This window comes from Pelophylax lessonae (assembly GCF_965119305.1).
Source record: "Pelophylax lessonae genome assembly, chromosome: 2".
Classification (NCBI taxonomy): Eukaryota; Metazoa; Chordata; class Amphibia; order Anura; family Ranidae; genus Pelophylax; species Pelophylax lessonae.
This window is the reverse complement of record NC_138769.1, coordinates 539,523,765-539,539,317: the sequence shown is the minus strand read 5'-3', so window position 1 is coordinate 539,539,317 and position 15,553 is coordinate 539,523,765. Positions and strand designations below refer to the sequence as shown.

Genomic DNA, 15,553 nt, shown 5'->3' with positions numbered 1-15,553 from the left:
TCGAAACAATAATCGAAAAATCGACCAACTAATCGTATATGAAAATAATCGTTAGTTGCAGCCCTAATCTACATGTAATATCCCACCCCCATTGTGTTTGACTGGTTAGTGGGCATGGGGGAGGAGGGAGGGAGTGGGCTGTCATTTACCACTGTGCATACGCCCACATGTGGGACTCTATAGTCACATGGGCTGCTCAGATGTGACAGGGTGTAAATGTTCAGCATAAAAACTTACTGAAAACTGAGCATGTGCAGAGTTGCCACCACAGCTGCAAAATCCCTAGCTGAATTGAGGACATGGACAGAAGGTGGAGATAGAGAGCAGCAGGATCAATCGTTTTCTTTTTTTTGCAGAATACAGAAAAAAAATCTCATAGGGATAGATTTACTAAAACTGGTGCACACAGAATCTGGTGCAGCTGTGCATAGTAACCAATCAGCTTCTAGGTTTTATTGTCAAAGCTTAATTGAACAAGCTAAAGTTAGAAGCTAATTGGTTACTATGCATAGCTGCACCAGGTTCTGACTGTACCAGCGTTAGTAAATCTCCCCCATAGTGACTGAGTGAGTATGAACAGTATGTAATACAGCATTTATTGATAGTTTTTTATGATGTGGGTTTAGTGACCTTTTTTTTTTATGATGTGAGTTTAGTGACCCTTTTTAAAAAAAAAAAAGATCCTGTTCCCTTAAAGCATGTTACACAGCACAGTTCTTGTGCTGTGTAATTTGGCCCATTGTATCACCTACAAAACTTATCTGCTTCTGCCTGGCTATACCCTCCCCCCTGTTAACTGACCACGGTATATCATGGCTGCTAAGCCCTGACATTGTGGTCAGTTTACGTACCTCCGTCAGCTGCAGCTCTCCTCTGGCCTACTCTGTGCTTCTCTCCCTCCCTGCCTGTCTGCTCGTGTCAGTGCCCGCCCCCTCCCCTCCTGCTGCTAAAATAACTTTTCTTGTCCTATATATTCCTCTCTGTTCCCTGATGACAGGTGCTCCTGTCTCTGTGTTTTATAAAAAAAATGCCTTCTTTACCCTATTTCAGAGCGACACCCAGCGATCACGTGACTGGCGGCTCTCTCGACGTCAGCGGCGAATCTCGGCCCACCCTCTGCATCTGTCAGACAGGGAGTGGAGAGAGCCAGCTGGTCATGTGATCATCGGGAGCCACTTTGAAATACGGTAAAGAAGGCATTTTTTTTTTATAAAACACAGAGAAAGAACCAACTGCCATTGGGGAACAGAGATGATTTTGTGAAGTTGTGAAAGTGGGTTAACAACCACTTTAAGTACCATCAAGGGACAAATCTTTGTCTTGCCCTTTTTGTTTCAGAGACAGCCTCTTATTCCTTGGTTAAAGTAGTTGTAAAGGCAAAAGGTTTATTACCTTAATGCATTCTCTGCATTACTGTAAAAATCCTTTTGTGATCAGCTCTTACCCCAGCCCCCTCTAATACCTGTGCCCAATCTCGATCCAGCATTGTGCCCCAGAATGGTAGCACTTCAAAACCATTTTAAAGAGCTGGTATGACATGTTTTTTATTTTTTAAATAAATTGTACTTTTACAATCATTTTAAAGCCTTTGTGCAAAGTATCTCACACATTTCATCCCCACAGGTTCCCCTGTAACTCCGTGGAACCCTAACCTGCTCCTTTCAGGCCTTCAGGGACTGCCCTTTCAAATCGATTGGGTATATATTCTCTTATCTGACCTTACTCACAAGGTCATCTTTCTAATGACTATCACCTCTGCAAAGGATCCCGGAGGTAGCCAACTTATCCTGTAAAGAGCCTTTTGTAGTGTTATGCAAGGACAAGTTTGTCCTGTGGCCTAAAGCCTATTTTCTCCGTACTGTGGTTTACCAGGGTACTGTCTTATGTCCTGCTGCAAAACATACCAAGAAAATTTGACATAGTTCATGCTGTGAGAGTCTACTTAAGCTACATACTCTTTTAGGCAATCAAATTCTCTCTTTGTGCTTCCTGAGGGTTCTGGCAGGCCTTCTTACTTCTCATTTGAGTCTATGGTTCATAGCATAGGGTTACTCCCTTCCCTGTTAATTTACCGTTTCCATTAGTACTTTATGAACTTTTTAGAAACAAGCATCTTTTTCTCAGATTTTACAGGCTGTCATCTGGTCTTCTGTTTTCACGTTTGTTAAATTTTATGGATGTTCAGAGCTTTTTTTAAGACAGGTTCAGGCTTTTGGAGTGGGTCTTTTGGAGTTTGTTTTGCTGTTTTCCCTTCCTTTTTGTTGAACTGCTGTTGGGTGTCCTGTGGTTAAAGACCAAGAATCCCTTGTCTGGTACTGCCCAACTAAGAAAATAGGATGTTTGACTTATCAGTAAAATATTTTTCTTGGAGTACAGTACAATACACAGGTTCCTGATCTCTATTCTTTGTAATCTCCCTATTACGTCCTACAAAACTGAGGCTAACTAGGAGTGGGAAGGGTTAGATAGGGGATGTCCCTGCAGTGTCCAGTCATCTGAAAGTACCTGCATATAACCAATGGTTAAAGACTAAAGACCCTTTGTTCTGTACTGTAATCCAAAAAACTGATTTTACTTGTAAGGTCAGAATTCATATTTTTTTCAGGAAAGAAGCTACAGCCTGAGTGGAAAAGCCTAACCACTACCAGCATGTTGCAGAAAAGGACCCTACTGCCCTGTACACATTATCAGAAAATCAGACGAACATTAACAGCCGATTCCGACCTTCCGAATGAAAATTTCTGAAGGGACAAACTCTAAATTTTTTCTCGTACTGGAACAGAACAAACAATTTTCGTTTAATGTGTACTGTTTTCATGTGAGAAAAATCATATACAAAAGACTGCTCATGATCAGAAGCAACAAATAACAAAAAAAAAAAAAAGCATTTGTCGTATGAGAATTTTCTTACATTATTTCTATCCTCGGTTCCGATTTGTTGTAAAACATCAAAGAAAACCAGCCAATCGTTTGCATGATTTTCTCATAATGTGTACAGGGCACCTGCTGTGTGGACAATTGCCCTTGTTTCAGAGATCTTCAATGCAGCCCCCCACAGAGTCACAGCCAGAACTCTCCACTCAGTAGGGAACATGAGCTTTTCTGATTGCATGCAGGGAGCATGTCAGACCTTTCAGAGACACACAGAGCAAGGGTCTTTTTCTGTACCATGCAAGCAAGGGACAGGCTTTTGTACTCAGGCTGGGGCTGCTTTCTAAAGAAAGAAAAAAAAAAAGAAAGAAAGAAAGCCATCTTGCATGCACAGTATTGGTGCACCTGGAGTGTATTCAGCTGATTCAAACTGAAAGTTTCATTGAGTTTTAAAATAACATATAAATTGAAAGTAGCTGTAAACCATTATAGTTTCCCACACTATGGTTTTGGGTCAGTTTAAATGTGTTTGTTCATTTAAAGGGATTGTAAAGGCCAAAGCTTTTTTTATCTTCATGCATTCTATGCATGAAGATAAAAAAACCTGTGTGCAGCAGCTCTCTTAATACTTACTTAAGTCCATCTTTTTCCAGCGATGTTGCAGGGGTTTCTCAGCTGCCTGGAACTCCTCTCCTCATTGGCTGAGACAGCAGCGCAGTACGATTGGCTCCCACTGCTGTCAATCAAAATCAGTCAGCCAATCAGGAAAGAGAGGGGACGGGGTTGGGTCGCAGCTCCATGTCTGAATGGACACAGGGAACTGTGACTTGGCTGCTTGCTGTGGGGGCACTTAACAGGAGGGAGGGGCCAGGATTCGGGCCACTCTGTGCAAAACCATTTCACAGAGGTGGTAAGTATCACGTTTGTTATTTATTTATTTATTTATTTATTCTAAACGGGACTTTACAATCACTTTAGGATTACCTTGCATGTTCTTTTTTTTAAGTAACTTCACAGAATGTTAGAAGTTATTAGCCTGATTTAACTTTTTCAAGTAAATTCATACAATGCAAAGCATAGTTTTTTATGTAATCTTTAGAAAGCATAGTTTTTACCCAATAAATTTGGTTTTCTAGGGTTTTGGTGGAAAAGTTCAAGAACCTCAAAAGGGCACAATTAGAATGACGGAGGGTAAAAAGTACATAGGGTTCAGAGGATATAAGTGGAGCCTGAGCAAATCTGGTTATGACTTACAGTGCCTTGCAAAAGTATTCGACCCCCTTGAACTTTGCGACCTTTTGCCACATTTCAGGCTTCAAACATAAAGATATAAAACTGTAATTTTTTGTGAAGAATCAACAACAAGTGGGACGCAATCATGAAGTGGAACAAAATGTATTGGATATTTCGAACTTTGTTAGCAAATAAAAAACTGAAAAATTTGGCGTGCAAAATTATTCAGCCCCTTTACTTTCAGTGCAGCAAACTCTCTCCAGAAGTTCAGTGAGGATCTCTGAATGATCCAATGTTGACCTAAATGACTAATGATGATAAATAGAATCCACCTGTGTGTAATCAAGCCTCCGTATAAATGCACCTGCACTGTGATAGTCTCAGAGGTCCGTTTAAAGCACAGAGAGCATCATGAAGAACAAGGAACACACCAGGCAGGTCCGAGATACTGTTGTGGAGAAGTTTAAAGCCGGATTTGGATACAAAAAGATTTTCCAAGCTTTAAACATCCCAAGGAGCACTGTGCAAGCGATAATATTGAAATGAAAGGAGTATCAGACCACTGCAAATCTACGAAGACCTGACCGTCCCTCTAGACTTCCAGCTCATACAAGAAGACTGATCAGAGATGAAGCCAAGAGGCCCATGATCACTCTGGATGAACTGCAGAGATCTACAGCTGAGGTGGGAGACTCTGTCCATAGGACAACAGTCGTATACTGCACAAATCTGGCCTTTATGGAAGAGTGGCAAGAAGAAAGCCATTTCTTAAAGATATCCATAAAACGTTATGTTTGGCGTAAAAGTAACACAGCTCATCACCCTGAACACACTATCCCCACTGTCAAACATGGTGGTGGCAGCATCATGGTTTGGGCCTGCTTTTCTTCAGCAGGGACAGGGAAGATTGTTAAAATTGATGGGAAGATGGATGGAGCCAAATACAGGATCATTCTGGAAGAAAACCTGATGGAGTCTGCAAAAGACCTGAGACTGGGACGGAGATTTGTCTTCCAACAAGACATTGATCCAAAACATAAAGCAAAATCTACAATGGAATGGTTCACAAATAAACATATCCAGGTGTTAGAATGGCCAAGTCAAAGTCCAGACCTGAATCCAATCGAGAATCTGTGGAAAGAACTAAAAACTGCTGTTCACAAACGCTCTCCATCCAACCTCAGTGAGCTCGAGCTGTTTTGCAAGGAGGAATGGGCAAAAATTTTAGTCTCTCGATGTGCAAAACTGATAGAGACATACCCCAAGCGACTTACAGCTGTAATCGCAGAAAAAGGTGGCGCGACAAAGTATTAACTTAAGGGGGCTGAATAATTTTGCATGCCCAATTTTTCAGTTTTTTATTTGTTAAAAAAGCTTGAAATATCCAATGAATTTTGTTCCACTTCATGATTGTGTCCCACTTGTTGTTGATTCTTCACAAAAAATTACAGTTTATATCTTTATGTTTGAAGCCTGAAATGTGGCAAAAGGTGGAAAAGTTCGAGGGGGCCGAATACTTTCGCAAGGCATTGTAAATGTGTTTAAATATAAGGTTTTATGTTGGGCAATGTGGATGAAAGTGGCAACACTTAACATGACCTTGACATTTTTCCCTCAGTAATTGAATACAGAAAAAAAAGTATAATTTGCAGAAGGTTGTGATCTTTACATACTAATTTACCTACACATGCAGTCATCTATTCCTTGCCTATGTTGGCTGTAGATGACAAGGTCCACAATCTTTAATTTCACAGAAGAAAATTACATGAACATAAAAGCTCTTACTCTAGGTACCTGAACAGATGGTTTGATATACAGTAGGTCTTTGCAAGGAAGGAACACAGAATTAAGAACAGAAAACATTTTTTTTCTGTTGTTTTCCATCGCCCATGTACAGCCATTTATGACACTTGAAGTTGAACTCTAGCACCATTTAGTCTAGTTATGTTCTCACACTGGGAGTGAGTTGGTCAGCAATCTCATGCAATATTGGCTCTATTGCTTTGCACAGTGATGGCAATCAAAGGTTTTACATGCTTACAGTAGTAGAGAGCCAGTTGGGGACCTTCAACAGCATACTTAATTTATTTTATTGTCTAGTCTGAGGCTGGGAGCAGGTTGCTGACCAAGCTGTATTGTGTAACTCGTGTAAAGTAAGGTCACCGCCCTGGCTATGCTGTGTGATCAGACAACTAGCTTACATATCCTGTCACGATTAAAACAGGATATGAATATGTACAAACCCAATTCCAAAAAAGTTGGGACACTGTACAAATTGTGAGTAAAAAAGGAATGGACTAATTTACAAATCTCATAAACGTATATTTTATTCACAATATAATATAGATAACATATCAAATGTTGAAAGTGAGACATTTTGAAATCTCATGCCAAATATTGGCTCATTTTGAATTTCATGAGAGCTACACATTAAAAAAAGTTGGGACAGGTAGCAATAAGAGGCCGGAAAAGTTAAATGTACATATAAGGAACAGCTGGAGGGCCAATTTGCAACTTTTTAGGTCAATTGGCAACATGATTGGGTATACAAAGAGCCTCTCAGAGTGGCAGTGTCTCCCAGAAGTCAAGATGGGCAGAGGATCAAAAAAAAGGAAAAAATACATCAAGAGAAAATTCCCAAAAAGTGCCATATTTTATAAATATTGGATTTTTCCAAATAACGCACCCACACAGTTCCAAATAGAAAAATGTAAATTTATTGAATTCAGGAACAAGGGAGCTAAAATAAACAGAGAACCTTCCACCACATCACCTGAAGAGAATTGTCATTAAAAACATGCACACCACATGCATCCGCTGCAAAAATCACCATAATGAATCACAAATATAAATTATTATATTATATTTCTTGATTTATATTTGTGATTCATTATGGGGATTTTTGCAGCGGATGCATGTGGTGTGCATGTTTTTAATGACTACGTAGTCAATTCCCTTCAAGTGATGTGGTGGAAGGTTCTCTGTTTATTTTCGCTCTTTTGTCCCTGAATTCAATAAATTTATACATTTTTCTATTTGGAAATGTGTGGGTGCGCTATTTGGAAAAATCCAATATTTATACCTCTATACTCTTTAAAATATGGCGCTTTTTGGGCATTTTCTCTTGATGTCTTTTTTCCTTTTTTATATGCTTTTTTTTCCATATGAGTATCACTCTGTTGATTTAACCTAGATTCTCCAAGAGTGAGTAGGTATCACCAATTGAATACTTTTTGTGAATATTAGCTTGGCTTTCCAGCAATTTCCCCCCTTTTTTTTTCCTTTGGGCAGAGGATCACCAATTCCACCAATGCTGCGGGGCAAAATAATGCAATAGAGCAATATCAGAAAGTAGTTTCTCAGAGAAAAATTGCAAAGAGTTTTAAGTTATCATCATCTACAGTGCATAATATCATCAAAAGATTCAAAGAACCTGGAACAATTTCTGTGCGTAAGGGTCAAGGCTGGAAAACCATACTGGATGCCCGTGATCTTCGGGCCCTTAGACGGCACTGCAAAACATACAGGAATGCTACTGTAATGGAAATCACAACATGGGCTCAGGAATACTCCCAGAAAACATTGTCGGTGAACACAATCCACCGTGCCATTCGCCGTTGCTGGCTAAAAATCTACAGGCCAAAAAATAAACCATATCTAAACATGATCCAGAAGCGCAGGCATTTTCTCTGGGCCAAGGCTGATTTAAAATGGACTATGACAAAGTGGAAAACTGTTCTGTGGTCAGAAGAATCAAAATCTGAAGTTCTTTTTGGAAAACTGGGACGCCATGTCATCCGGACAAAGGAGGACAAGGACAACCCAAGTTGTTATCAGTGCTCAGTTCAGAAGCCTGCATCTCTGATGGTATGGGGTTGCATGAGTGCGTGTGGCATGGGCAGCTTACACATCTGGAAAGGCACCATCAATGCTGAAAGGTATATCCAAGTTCTAGAACAATATATGCTCCCATCCAGACGTCGTCTCTTTCAGGGAAGACCTTGCATTCTCCAACATGACAATGCCAGACTGCATACTGCATCAATTACAACATCATGGCTGCGTAGAAGAAGGATCCGGGTACTGAAATGGCCAGCCTGAAGTCCAGATCTTTCACCCATAGAAAACATTTGGTGCATCATAAAGAGGAAGATGCGACAAAGACCTAAGACAGTTGAGCAACTAGAAGCCTGTATTAGACAAGAATGGAACAACATTCCTATTCCTAAACTTGAGCAACCTGTCTCCTCAGTCCCCAGATGTTTGCAGACTGTTATAAAAAGAAGAGGTGATGCCACACAGTGGTAAACATGGCCTTGTCCCAACTTTTTGGAGATGTGTTGATGCCATGAAATTTAAAATCAACTTATTTTTCCCTTATTAATTTTCTCAGTTTAAACATTTGATATGGCCTCTATGTTGTATTCTGAACAAAATATTGAAATTTGAAACTTCCACGTCATTGCATTCTGTTTTTATTCACAATTTGTGCAGTGTCCCAACTTTTTTGGAATCGGGTTTGTATTTCCGATGTTTATTTTGTTGTTTTCCTAGACTTAAAGGGGTTGATTTTATGAAAGGCAAAGTGTGTTTCTACTTTTGCAGCCAAGGTGGCATAAAACCTACTTTTATATTTGTTATTATAAATTTTTATTGTTACATTTATAAAAAATAGTTGCTCTGTTCTAGACCTTCCAATGAGGAAAAAACCCTAGGGGGTTGCTGGGCAGCTATGTTTGTCATAAATAACCCTGTTTTTATTGTGCAGGTATTGTAGACCTTCATTACCAATCAGAACTAGAACTGATCTTAACAAAGGGTTAAAGGTTTAAAGGATGGGCTTCTTGCATTGTATTTTTATTGAAAACAGACTTGGGACATGCACACTCTAAGGGCTCTTTCACACGGGCGTTCCGTATGTCCGTTTTTCATCCCATCCGTTTGCGGATGAAAAACGGACATAATGTATCTCTATGTAAATACGGATGTCATCGGATGATCATCCTCTGACATCCGTTTTTTGTCAGTTCAGTTCAGTTCAGTTTTTTTGAACGGAGGAGAACCCTATTTTTTCTTCCTTTCAAAAAACGGAACGGAAGCAAAAACAGATGTCAGTGGTGTCATCCGCAGACATCCGTATTTACATAGACATGCATTATGTCAGTTTTTCATCCGCAAACGGATGGGATGAAAAACGGACATACGGACCGGATGACACAAGTGTCATCCGTGTCCGTTACAAAAAAAAAAAAGGACCTGATCGGGCAAAAAAAAGGAACGCCCATGTGAAAGAGCCCTAACATTGTTCAAAAACTTTGCAGTCAGCCATGACAAATCATCTTGAGAAACATCTAAAATGTTAAATATATATATATATATATTTTTAATTATTTAGGCAAGCAGTGTGAATTGTAACACATAACACACACATATAGTGGAGTTTTCTCAAAATTTACTGCAAAAGTGGAAATACGCTTTAGATGTTAAATTAACATTTTAGGAAGATGAGACAGTTTTCTCAGTTATTCCTTAGAGATCATGTTGACATGCAGTTACTACGTGTGCTCACCTTGCTAGGGTCAAGAGTAAGGTCAGTAATTCCTTTGCTTTTGGCATTTTATAGTTCAGATGACTGTCATTGCATATGCTGTATGACAGGGGTCCTCAAACTATGGCCCTCCAGTTGTTCAAGAACTACAATTCCCATCATGCCTAGTCATGTCTTGGAATGTCAGAGTTTTACAATGCCTCATGGGATGTGTAGTTCGGCAACAGCTGGAGGGCCGTAGTTTGAGGATCCCTGCTGTATGGTCATCGGGGCAGTATCACTTGCGCAGTAATTTACATGTTTTTGGGTAAAATGCATATCGTAATAAAGGAATTTTTGGCTAATATACTACACATCAATTCCTGTGAACTGACTTTTTTTATTTTTTAATGAATCATATCAATCATTGGATTTTGTAGTCTGTGACAGAAGAGATTTATCATCATATCTTATGTACCATTCCTTGGAAGTGTTGCAATATACAGTGTGACGGTTCCCGATATGGTCATAATATGAGGATGTTGTACAGGAAGTGTGTGGGAATAAGCTAAGTGTACGAATCAAGCGTTATGGCAGTCGTTGCCTGATGGTAGAAGGGGGTGGGTAGGTAGGTGGAGTAGAGAGGAGAAGGGATGATTAAGGGGAGAAAAGAAGGGAGTACAGAAAAGTAAACTGAAAAAAGCAACAAGAGAGAATTAAAGGAGTTCTAAGGTCACAGCATACACCCTATTTATAACATGAGCACTGTTATAGCAATACAAACAGTAATATTTGTAAATCCAATATAAACCTATTTGAAAAATCTCCTTTCGTGTTGTGAATGCTGTTTCAATTTATAAGGACTATATATCCCATGATATCTTTCTGCCTGTGAGCAGTGATCCCTGTACCGACAGCCTCCTTACATTCCTCCTCTCAGCACCTATGTAGTTAGGAGGGCAGTCTCTGTGAAATGTGTGACACAACAGTACCTACACACAGAATTCAAGGTAGTAAATGTGTGGGGATCTTTACAAAAAAAGCATTCAAACTTTGAAATTGTTTAGATTAATGTAAGTTGTCTAGAAATAATTGAAAAACTATTTGGAAATGAATATATGATTTTATAGTTTAACCATAGATATGCTTTTAATAAAAAATAAATGGGGTGGTGATGGGTGGACTGTGTAGTACACTTTCTCTAGGGTGAATTTGAAGCACTTTGATGAATCCCAAACATGGCCCTCTTTTTTTTCTTGTATTCTATATTTACTCCTTTCTCACTAACTTTCACGGCTATACTAGACCTATTTTCTGTCACTTTCCAGGTGGCAGAGACACAGCAGGACTGGGTGGAATGGGTGGTCCATATCGACTGGATGCAGGACACAAAGTCTACCAGGTGTCACAGGCTGAGAAAGATGCTGTACCAGAAGAAGTTAAAAGAGCTGCTAGAGAAATGGCAGAGAAGGCCTTTAAACAGAGGTAGGTGTGGCTTTTGCAAGTAAGAATGTAAGTGGATATAAACAATCTAAATAAATTGGTACTTTTGCCATATTACTTTGTTAAAATAAAAATAAAAAATAGTTTACATAGTGTCTGCATTTCTCAAATATCTACATAGGGATTCTCTGTGGAAGAATCTTACCAGGTATGTATGGCCTTGATGCAATTTCAGCATTTTAAACATGCATCATCAGTAAAATTATTGGAACATGTGAAAGGCCTTAGCTTACTTATAATAAACCTATGTGTAAACATATCTATATCTGTGTATGTTAGGATATTTTAAAAGGCTACAAATTTAAGGTGTGAACACAATCTGTCATGGGCCTAAGAGAGATGGTGACAAATAGGGATGAGCTTCGAGTTGAACGTAAGTTCGACTTGAACATCGGGCGTTCGAGTGTTCATTGAACACACAAACAAATAGGGCCGTTCGTGGGAAGTTAGCCCATCGCCACACCCGAAAAATAGAAAAAGAAAATGCTCCCGCCTCTTGAGACGCCACTGGCGTAATGAGCTGCTGGAGCTGTGACAGCTCTTTTATAGATAAGGGGCGGAGACACCACTCGGTGGCACCACCCCTTCTGACCTGACGTCAGTAATTTATTCACTGCACCTGAGCAGTGCATTATGGGGTGCTCATGATGTCAGATTTCTATAAAGGGCTGTCACAACTCAAACAGCTCATTGTGCGGGAAGCGTCTGAAGAGGCAAGAGCTTCTGTTTTTTCTTTTCTATTTTTAGGGTGCGGTGGCGGGCGATAGACGATGGATTTACATCGGGGGACACTATTTTTTAATAAAGGACTTGTCAAAAACTGGCTTTTGTCTTTATTTCTTTGTACACTTTTTTTGGTGAATGGGTAGGGGTACGATGTACTCGATATCCTTTAACATAGGGGGGGCCGGGATCTGGGAGGGGGGCTTCCAGATTCCGATAAGCCCCCTACCCGCAGACCCACACAACCACAGCTCAGGGTTGTCAGGAAGAGACCCCAAAGCACCCTCCCCATGTTGAGGGCGAGTGGCCTGGTATGGTTCAGAAGGGGGGGCGCTCGATTGCCCCCCCCCCTATCCTGTCCAGCCAGGCTGCTTGCTCGGATAAGGGTCTGGTATGGATTTCGGGGGGACCCCACGCCGTTTTTTGTTTTTTTTTCAATTTTGGCAAAGGGCCTGGTATGGACTAGGGGGGGACCCCACGCTGGTTTTTTTCATTTTTATTTGTATTACCCGGAGCTGACAATACATTAAAGCCACAAGCAAGTTTAAATTATTTTTTTTCCTTTCTTCAGTATTGCTGCAGCAGGCTATATACATCTCACAAATACGCCACTTTACAGGCACATTAAGGGGACCCCCCAGGCATGATATTTAAAGGTTTTTTTTTTTTTATTGTTTCACTTTAATCATCACTAAAATCATTGCTCCTGTAAAAACGATTGTTTTAAAAAGATTTTTAAAAAAGGGCCTGGTATGGACTGGGGGGGGGACGCTTGTTTTTTCAGCAATAGTTTCCTAGCCACCTCACCCCAGCCCACAGCATTCCTCCTAGCCACCTGACGCCCTGTTAACAGTGCATTCCTACGTGGCCACCTCACCTTCTCCCCTCACAGCTCATCCTCCCCTGGCCACCTTAGTGCCTGCTAACAGTAAATCCCTTCCCAGCCACCTAACCACGACTTACAAACTTCCTCCTGGCCACATCATGCCCCACAAACACCACATCCCTCCCTATCCCAAGGAGGACATCACAGGAGATTCCTCAATGCCACCTTACCGCAAGCACACAGTGCAACCCACACCAACCACCTAAGCTTCTGCTTAAAACACATATTTTCCCAGCCACCTCAACCCAGATCAGAGTGCATACTTTTCCAGACACTTCACTAATGGCGCTTTTCCACTGCATGGAACCGTACCGGTTCGGCACCCTTTTGTGCTTTTCCACTGCTGGTACCGCATGGTATAGGGTCGGAACGGTTCGGTACGGTACGGTATAGGTTTGCTTTTCCACTGCATGGAACCGAACGGTACGGTACGGTACGGCCCTGAAAAAACAGTACCTACTCGATTGTGGTTCCAACAGGTACCAAACTGGTACCATATCCCACAATCCTTTGCATGCAGTCACTACTAGCCACTGATTGGTCTGAGAATCCCACCCACCCTGTTGTTATCCCACCCACTTAACTTTAGTACTGCTTTAGTGGAAAAGCAAACCTATACCATACTGTACCGAACCGTTCCAACCCTATACCATGCGGTACCAGCAGTGGAAAAGCAAACCAGGCCAAGCAGGGCCGAGTAGAGCCGAGCCGGTACTAGCCGGTACTTGCAGTGGAAAAGTGCCATAATTGTCCATTCCTCCCCAACCACCTTGCCTTAGTCGCAGCACAACCTTCATGGCACTCTCCACTCCACTTGACTGACAATCCACTACTGCCTCTGAACCTCTACCAACTGCACACTACACACCACTCTGACAATAATCTCCACCATACAGGTGTCCACTCTTCTACCTGTAATCCCTCACCACCAGCACACTCCATTCCACTCTGACGATCAGCTCCAATCCACAAGTGTCAACTCTGCTGCCTCTGAACCCCTGCCACCTGCATACTACCCTTTACTCTGACAATAAACTCCACCATACAAATGTCCACTCTTCTGCCTCTGATCCCCTGCAGCCAGCACACTCCACTCTTCTCTGACAATCAGCTCCAATCCACAATAGTCACCTCTGCTGCCTCTGAACCCCTGCCACCAGCATACTACACTCCACTCTGACAATAAACTCCACCATATAAGTGTGCACTCCTCTGCCTTTCATCCCCCAACACCAGCACACCCCATTCCACACTGACAATCAGCTCCAATCCACAAGTGTCAACTTAGCGGCCTCTGAACCCCTGCCTGCACACTGCACTTCACTCTGACAAAAAACTCCACCATACAAATGTCCACTCTTCTGCATCTGATCCACTGCTGGTTGGACACTAGTGCACTCCACTAATATCCAACCAGCACACTACTTTACTCTGACAATCAACTTCATGGATCCCACAAGTGTCAACTCTGCTGCTCCTGATACTCCACCACCTAAACTTTACACTTCTCTCTGACAAACAGATGATCAGTCATTTGAGACAATAAACTACTACGTTTTTAACAGTGGTATACTGTACATCTGCGAGTTCCAGGAAGCCCAGAATCTAGTAGCAGCAATAAGATGTATGTGCACTGTGAAAGAGCTACCTAAAGTTAACAAGAAGGTTAAAAGTGTTGGTAATATGTGTAGCTTTCTATTGTATTAATGAGATAGAGTTTAATCATCAGGTCTTTACTGCTGCCTTGACCTGACAATTTTTATATATACCTATAGTAGAGCAATGACCATTGGGCCACTACTTTGAGCCAGACATCATAGCTACCCCTTGGAAGTGAATTCTGCTATTTTCCCTGGGATCCAACCTGCACTCTAATACCCACGTGATTCTGTGTTATTTTGACTAAATGATACAGTTGCAGTAGGTTTTCACACAAGTTCAGGGACTTATGTCTATATGTCAAGGCTACAAATTAAGACCTGTAGAATATGTGCGTTTAAAAGAAAGCAATCTGTTTACATGCATGACTAGCTAGAATGAACTAGCTTCCAGGTAAAATTTTAGACAACATGAGTTTTACATTTAATGGTTTGGTGTCTTATCTTCTTATTGAATACTCAGTAATAGTATGTATTTTCTTTTTTAGATTGAAGGAAATTCAGATGAGTGAATATGATGCTTCTACATATGAGCGTTTCTCAGGAGCAGTACGCAGACAAGTACAGTCTCTTCGAGTCATTTTGGATAGTTTGCAGGTAAACTACTACAATTGAGTTTAACAACGTAGAGAAAATAAACGTATACTGTATATAACTAAAACAAGGCATGTTTCTAAATAGTTAAAACATTAAACATATTAATGCATACAGTTGCTGCAAAATGGTTGTGAACCCTTTGAAGTTACCTAGACCTCGGCATTATTGGTTTATAAATATGGTATGACGTTTTTCTAAGTCATAGTAATTATTAAATATAATGTGGTAATAAAGGCAGTATTTTTTAGCATATCACATAGCTAACACATTGATTAATACATTAGTCCTGCAGCTCAGGGATCGGGGAATAAATCCCATCTACATGGAGTTTGTATATTTTTTCCCTTGTTTATTAGGGTTCTCCCTGGGAGCTCCTCCCTCTTCTGTCAATTCAAATACATAATATAAGGAGCGTTCAAGTAAAACCAGAACTTTAAAATTTTAGAGGTATAAAAAGGGATGCTTACTTGACATGCAGTAGTAAGTGGCAAGTGTGCCCTATTACTGATAGGGGTTGCACATGTCGTGGGCCATTCCAGAGACCGTTAATGAAGA

The 15,553-nt window shown here is 40.8% G+C and overlaps 1 protein-coding gene across 1 annotated transcript in view; it reads left to right on the top strand.

Moving 5' to 3' along the window:
- Positions 1-15,553, top strand: part of VWA8 (von Willebrand factor A domain containing 8) — a 668,510-nt gene that overhangs the window by 604,450 nt on the left and 48,507 nt on the right. The window contains exons 40-41 of the mRNA XM_082247613.1: positions 10,960-11,116; positions 14,890-14,998. Coding sequence (XP_082103739.1) covers positions 10,960-11,116; positions 14,890-14,998 — 266 coding nt within the window. The remainder of the gene's footprint in view (positions 1-10,959; positions 11,117-14,889; positions 14,999-15,553) is intronic.